The sequence below is a fragment of the Parasteatoda tepidariorum genome, chromosome 5, assembly GCF_043381705.1.
Source record: "Parasteatoda tepidariorum isolate YZ-2023 chromosome 5, CAS_Ptep_4.0, whole genome shotgun sequence".
In the NCBI taxonomy this organism is placed as follows: domain Eukaryota; kingdom Metazoa; phylum Arthropoda; class Arachnida; order Araneae; family Theridiidae; genus Parasteatoda; species Parasteatoda tepidariorum.
The window spans coordinates 36,367,652-36,375,685 of NC_092208.1; the positions used below are offsets into that span (position 1 = coordinate 36,367,652).

General features: G+C 33.2%; 1 protein-coding gene across 1 annotated transcript in view; it reads right to left on the minus strand.

The window, feature by feature from the left end:
• LOC107445175 (uncharacterized) overlaps window positions 1-7,564 on the minus strand; it is an 82,904-nt gene extending 75,340 nt beyond the window's left edge. Inside the window, exon 1 of the mRNA XM_071181030.1 lies at window positions 7,276-7,564. Within this exon, the coding sequence (XP_071037131.1) occupies window positions 7,276-7,529 (254 nt within the window). The 5' untranslated portion in view covers window positions 7,530-7,564. The remainder of the gene's footprint in view (window positions 1-7,275) is intronic.
• Between the last annotated feature and the right edge of the window lie 470 nt (window positions 7,565-8,034).

Consider the following 8,034-nt stretch of genomic DNA (forward strand, 5'->3'; position numbering starts at 1 on the left):
TCGACAATAACAAAATCAATACAAATTCAAAATAAATATTTGTTTACGTTATTAACGCATGCGCAATGAGAGATAATGTCTGCGTTTGACCGACTGCTCACGCTGAGCTAACAAAAAAGTATTTTTTTGGAGTCAGCTCTATGCCAACTTTCCGCTGACGCCCAGATACGGCGCTAGTTCTAAGAAACCAGGCCTTGAGCTAACAAACCAGCATTTTGTTGGCGTCAGCGCGACGTTGACGTCTCGCTGACGCCCAGATAAGGCGCTTGTCCTAAGAAACCAGACCTTAAGGCGGCTAGTAAATAATAAAGTATAAAATATTAATGGAAAAAAGTCATGCACTAGCTTGCAAAAATATTCACGATTAAAAACAAAAGACGAATAAACACATTGATTTATTTAAAATATTGTAAAATATTTGTTCGAATGCTATTTTCTTCCCAGCACGAACAAATTTTCGACATTTATTACAGATTGCTGCCTATTTAATCGAAGTTTGAGGGAATACTAGGGTGGTTTTTATCAACTGGGGGGGGGNGGGGGGGGGGGATTTCCTCGAATGTTTCACAGCACCCCCTAAAAAATTGACAGCATACTTCATGGCATCCCATTTATTATAAAGCTAATAAGGTCAGTGTGCTTAAAGGCAACACGATTTATTATAAGTTTGTGACATATACGTCAAACTCGACATTTTATTTTTCCGCCAAAAATGGCTGAAATATTAAGACATCAGTTCTAAACAAATTTTTATTGCAGAAATTGAATTATCGTCTGTAACCTAAGCAAAGATGTTTTACTTTAGAATTTAGGGAATTTTTGTCGAATATAAGGTGCACTCAATGCTGCACTCAAGGTACCTAAATGCGACAGGGCATTTTTGTATCGTTTTTATTCAACCTCTTTTGCGTCTGCAACAATAAAATATTACTATCAAAATTTCAAACACTCTCCGACTAGTAAGATTGCACCACTTCGGTTACAATTCAAGTTTAATTTGTTTCATCATGAATGCAATCAACATTTGTCGCCATTTGAACGCAAATTTAGTTTATCGTATATCAAATTTCCGAGCGTTTTAAATCTGACTAGAGTACTTAAAATCTAACTAGGGCTTAAAATCTAACAGGATGGCTATGCAAGTTCCTGTCTTTTTTTCTTCTTTTTACTGTTACTTAAAGAATTTGTCACGATATTATCGTCGAAAGGAATTTGTCGCTATTCAAAATTACAACCACTTTAAAATTAGCTAGAATTCTACAATGTTAATTGCAACTCTATGTTGGATAACATTACAAGCTACAATCATTTTCTAATAGTTAGAAATAGAATTTATCGTCATTTTATTGAAATATTGAGTTAATCGTCAACGAAAATTTCGAACATTTAAGTCTAACTAGAGTACCTAAAATACAACTGAGGGAGTTCTGCGCAGGATGATTTTATAAGTTCCCATCATTTTTTGAGTACTACTGGCAGAGTGAGGCATGATATTATCGTTGAAAGGTTGATATCGTTGATGTATCGATGACTGTCAAAATGAGACTACGAACACTTTCAAATTAGCTAGAACTATGCAATTTCAGTTGAAATTTTATGTTGAATGCTGTTACATGTTTCAATATTTTCTTATTGCTAAAAAAACAGAATTCATCGTTATATTATTACGAATTTAAATTTATCATCATTTAAAATTCCAACCAATTTTCCAACTATCTGATTTATAACTGAAACGTGAATTAAAATCGTAACAGCACCTTTCATCTTGACAAAAATGTTAGTTTCCACTATTTCCTGACAGTAACAAGCAGGATTTATCGTCATATTATAGCCAAATAGTAATTAACATCCACAGAAATTTCGACTACTTAAATTTGTTAAATTTCAACTGGAATTCTATGCCTTCTGATAACAGAAATTTATATAATTTCCCAACAGTTGTACTAAGAATTTATCGCAAGATGGAATTTATCATCAATCACTATTCAGACAGCTTTCCGACTTGTGTGTTCAATTTTTAATTGCTGCTATGTGCATTGAGACAGCACAAGTTACAATTATTTCCGAACGTTGCGAGAAAAATTTATCTAATCAAAGTTTTGACAACTATTCGACTAGCTACTTTGCTTAAATCCTAACTAGATTTCTGGGTCTGATACCAAAATAAGTCCCAATTTGTTTATAAGTACATACATAAATTATTATATACATGCATAAATTTCAAGCACATATGTATGGACGTACAATACCTGTATGCACAAGTTATACACCTGAATCCATGCATATTCTAAGTACATACAATATATTTATGAACGCAAGTAGGTACAATACATGTTGAAACGTACATAATACGTACATCTATATATGTACAGTGTGAAAGAAAGGATCCACCCTGGTAAAAGTCAATAACTTTTAAACTAATGATCGGATCTTCACTTTCTAGTTCTCAATTTTAATGGTTTGAGGGAATGACCTCTATTATGCTTATTAACAAGTACAAAAACGTACTTTCTCTGACTAAACATATTTTTCTTATACGGATTCAGTTTTCTGAACCCCAAGATATTGGGGAGAGCCGCAGTCTGGGAAGTATGTTCCCCTAAGTTTATTCAAGAGAGCGGTTCAAAGTTTGGACTCACTTAGCGTAAGTTTTATTTTTTGTGTATTTCGCCATTTTACGAAAACTTTTAAGCTCATTGAAAAATTTTGTACACAATTATAAAATTAGTTTATCCAAAGGTAATTCCATATAAAATATCACTTTCAGTGAATATTTATTATTTTATTTAATAATAGGAGAAAAAAGTTTAAATTTTAAGATAATAAATTTTTTACATCATTTTCAGGAATGTAATTTTAAAGTGCAAAATACAAAATTAGAACGAAATCGGTCAAATAGTTCCTGGGAAATCGAACTTTAAAAAGCTGCATTTTATTCTTGTGGCAATGATAACAATAGATAAACAATCTGAACAAAGTTGTTCACTCATTCACAAGTTTATTAATATTATCAATGTTTTGTCTCATGGAAACATTTCAGTTCCTCTTCGTTGCAGTTAGGCACGTGCGTTGGAGTGAGTATTTGACAGACCATGATGGTATCATAAATTGAGTAGCGTTTAATCCATACAGCTGCAGTTGGCTTCTCATTAGCAAGCAAGACCCAAAATTGATCATTTAATATAGAAATCAGCAAACCATATGCTTTCTTCTAATTTACGATCTCGGTTTTTCGATTATGGCTTTAATTTTTCCTCTGAAAATATGGCTTCTATTCATTTACGCCACTTTGGGAAACTAGTGCCACAAAAGAAGACAACACCGAACATCAGTTGCCATTGAAAGAAATTAAAAGCCTGGAGCAATAATGTAGGTAGTTACTTTATTTACGTCGCACTACAGCTGCACAATGGGCTATTGGTGACGATCTGGGAAACATCCCTGAGGATGATCCGAAAACCTGTCATCGCAATTTTAATCCCGAGGGGCCCTATTACCAGCTTCACGGAATCTAATTCCGATCGAAATGAAGCTCTCGTGTCGTCATAAATCCGTGAATGTCAGTTAGGCCGTATTACGAACTCTTGATTCCTCTCGGAACTAAATTCCAGAGCGAAATAGTTACGAATCCGATTCCGGCAGGTTTAAGAGCAAGCGAAATCTAATTTCCAATAAGAGATTTTTTTATTTTAGTGATCAAAATGGCGCTGTTTTCCGACATACAGCTAGCTATTGCTGAAGAGAATGATCGAAATACTATTAAGAGAAAGATCTATCGGCTCAAAAAATTTAAGGTCTTCCAATATCTCGACAACGAATTGAGAAGTCAATTCAGATTGACTAAAAACATTTGTGTCGAACTTTTACACAAGAAAATAAGTCTCTAAAATTTCTTAATTATCAGTTATAACTAGTTTTTATTCAACTTGTAACTTAAGTTTATAAAATTTTGAAACATGTAATTTTGCACTGATATTTATTATTATTTTATTTAGCTTTTTAGTGCCGGTAAGGAATCCTTTATTGGGCCCTATTACCAGCTTCACGGAATCTAATTCCGATCGAAATGAAGCTCTTGTGACGTCATAAATCCGTGAATGTCAGTTAGGCCGTATTACGAATTCTTGATTCCGCTCGGAACTAAATTCCGGGGCGAAATAATTATGAATCCCATTCCGGCAGGTTTAAGAGTAAGCGAAATCTATATTCCGATAAGAGTTTGTTTATTTTAGTGATCAAAATGACGTTGTTTTCTGTCATTACTAACGATTAAAGACTATTACCGATAAAAGCAATCTGAAAAATCAGTTTTGTAGTTTTTCTTAGCATGTAAAGCAAAATTTGATAATTTTAATTTAATTTTATTTAAAATAGGTTAGTTTTATAGCTTTCATAAATATAACTGTATTTCGATACTTAAATTGCGGCTTATTCTGTTTTACGGTTTGAGTTAAAAAGAAGAGCTTTTCGTAATATTCAGAAAGATGACACCTTATTTATTTCATAATTTTATTACCGTCGTCGAACAGCCGACCCAATTTTATGTTTACGACTACTGATGTTCAACTCCGTAGTCTTGTAATTGTAAATCCCTTCCAGAAGACAAGGAGAGTCCTGTATCAAGTATTGAGTGAAATTTGCCTCCATGGAGAACTTTTTGATGGAACTAACCCTCATTTCCGTTACATGGAGAGGAAAACCACGAAAAGCTCCCACGGTTAGCCTGACCGCAAGGAGACTCCTGATCTTCTGAGCCACAATGGCTAGGCCTAATTAATAATAAAAAATGATTGCTTATAAAAAAAAATAATTCCATTGAGATAATGATGAACATTTAGATGAAATCCTATTACCGCCAAGCAATCCGAAAAGTATTTTCGTGGTTTTTCTTTGCGTGTAACGCAAAATTAGGTCACTTTAATTTCAACGTAATCATGGTTGAAATGAATTATTTTTATAACTTTTAAGAACATTGTTTCTCGCCGAAACTTAAATTGCGAGTTACTTTGATTTTTGGGAGTTAAAAATATAAATACAAAAAATATAAAGAGCATCTCGTTATATTCACAAATATAATTGGCTGTCTGTCAAAGATGCTAAAAAGTGATTCATTATATAAAAAAAATTCATTACGATTCCTGAACATTAAGCTGGAACTCCTTAAGCGTTAAGCAATCTGAAAGATATTTTCGTGGTTTCCCTTTACGTGTAACACAAAATATGATTGTTTTCTTTAAAAAAAAATAATAAAATAAAAATATTAAAAAAAAACATTCATGAAGGCAGCAATGTTTAAATATTTACGTAAATTATGAGTTATTTTATCTTTCTTCCATGTTAAAACAAAACAAAATGAAGAGCATTCGATTGAGGGCAATTCATTAGCAGGGTAGATAATCTTTTGCGGACGTTAAGAAATGATTTTGCAGATTTCTTCATAAAAAATGCTACGAAAAATTATTTTGATGAAAATTATTTTTATTTTTAATTCTCATAGGAAAATTTAACAAATTTACGGTTGCGTGGCTTATATTTTTTTTAAGAAAAAATTTGTCATACAAAGCATTTTTAATTATAACTATTTTAAAGCAATAATAGTAAACTAATAAAATTCAAAGGGTTTTAGTTTAGTTTTACTCGTTCTGTTGAATCACATATTTAAAGATTAAAAAATGCTAATATAAGCGTATATACTTCAGTTATAATAGAACCAGACGCTTTAAACTAGTAACTATGGTTGAATAAGCAAATATCCTTCCTTCGGTTTTAATTAACTCAAGTTCTGAAAACCGAAACTATAGTATATAATTGGCAGTAATCTGAATGATTTCTGGTTTTAAAATGTCAATAAACAAGCAAATAAATAACGAGTGATGTATAGACATCTTTAAGCAATATACAAAACAATATATTAGTTTTTAGAAACAAAAAAATTTTAGAATTCAAATTAAATTGCTTTTTAATGATCAACACTGATTAAGCGCAATGCTTTGGTACGGCGGGGATATCAGAAAATAATATATATAAAGATGCGAGCGCCACTTTTTGTGCGTAAAACCGGTCTGTCAAAAGCGTATTGCTTTTCCGAAATCCCCCGGGAAAAGTTAAATCTCCCTATCCCCTATATCAGTCCCTGAGACGCACGCTCAACTAAACACACAAAGAAGCTGAACAGTATGAATTTTTAAGCTTTCTGTTCTAAGTTAATGCGATTTTAGCTCGTATAGAAGAAAAAACAAACATATCGTTGCCAGATTAATAAATTTGAATTATAGAAATTTTATAATTGATCAAAGTCAGTTCCGCCAACAAACTTCAATTTCACCGGAATCGTACGGAATGACGATTTCGATTCCGGATTCCGATTTGCTCATGTTACGGAAAAGTGGGTTCTACGAAATTGGCAATCCGATGAAAGCTAGTTTCCGAGCAGAGTCGTTTCCGAGCGGAATAAATTTCGGTGAGTTGGTAATAGGGCACCTGCTTTTGTAGCGCGACGACCTGCGCGTGCAGTCGAGCACTTCACGGTAGAACAGTTTAATTAATGATTAAATAGTTAACATTTCTTTGAATTAAACAATCCGGAAGTTAAGAAAAAGTATAAATTCATTAACAATGGTCAGTGAACAATACCATTCATAAAAGCACAAGTAATATAAATTGTTGTTGAACTTGTAGTTCATTTACATCGCACTAGAGCTGCACAATGGGCTATAATGGGTCTGGGAAACATCCCTGAGGATGATCCGAAGACATGCCATCACAATTTTGATCCTCTGCAGAGGGGATGGCACCCCAGCTTCGGTAGCCCGACGACCTGCACGCAAAGTCGAGTACTTTACGGTAGAACAGTTTAAAGAGGACCAATATCGCACACCCTCGGTCCCGACGCAGACTAATTCAAGTGGTCACCCATCCACACACTGACCGCAGTCAGTGATGCTTGGCTTCGATGATCTGCTGGAAACCGTGTCTTAACAATCAGTTCACTGCGGGACAAGTAATATCAATACTTGATAATTAAAGTGATTTCCCGTTACAGGCGTCAACAGATGGTGGTTGACTGTTAACGAAAGATGGTGGTTGGCGAAAACTGATTCAGGGGGAGGGAGGAAAAGGATTCGCTTAGCAATCCCGTTTATGGTGGTTATTTCACGTTTGGTGATATAAACTAATTTGACTTTAAAATGTAATTTACTAAGTACCATAATATTTCATATTAAGAGATGTTTTTTAGCAATTATAAAATTAAATTAGAATAAATGGTTGTCTTACCCATAATCATTACATACGGTGAAAGACGGTAGCTCAAACTCATCAGTGTTCTTGACTGTAACTTTCACAACAGTTTCATATCGCCCATAGAGTTGCATAAACTGCCAAGTCTGGACAACAAATCCAACTATGCAAACAAAGAAAAACAAAGTGCGCAATACTTTCACATGAAGGCTGTTTGCAGACACAATCTTCGGAATGCCCGTTATCATTGAATTTTGGAGTAATTTTGATGAGAATTTCTGAAACGACATTTTATCTTTTCTGCTCCGCTTTCGCAAAAAGGGGAAGAATCTAAATTAAAATAACACAAAGTATTTTACATAAATTTTAGTTTGTTTTATGAAAAGAAGTAATATAAATAGCTCAAAATTCAGCATCATAAAATTCAGTGATTTTAATATTTTAGCAATAATGTTCAGCGTAATTAATAAACATTATTACTTTTTATTAATACTTAAGTGTTACACTCAATGATTAAATAAGTTTACTGAATGATTTTCTTAATTGACAAATAACAAATGCAGAATATTATTTATTTATTATCTTTCATACGGTTTATTGGCTCGCAAAAATTTTCTTCCCTAGTTCTTACCCAAAAATATAAGTCTTCTTGCATTTACTGCGCGTACCAGATACTTAATACAGTTTAAGAGAGTTCACCTAATTTTTTCTCTTATTAATATATTTCCTGCAGCGGTTGGAAACTTACTAAAATATTTCAAGCTCTAGTTTCAACTACTTTTGCTTGGTAAAGAT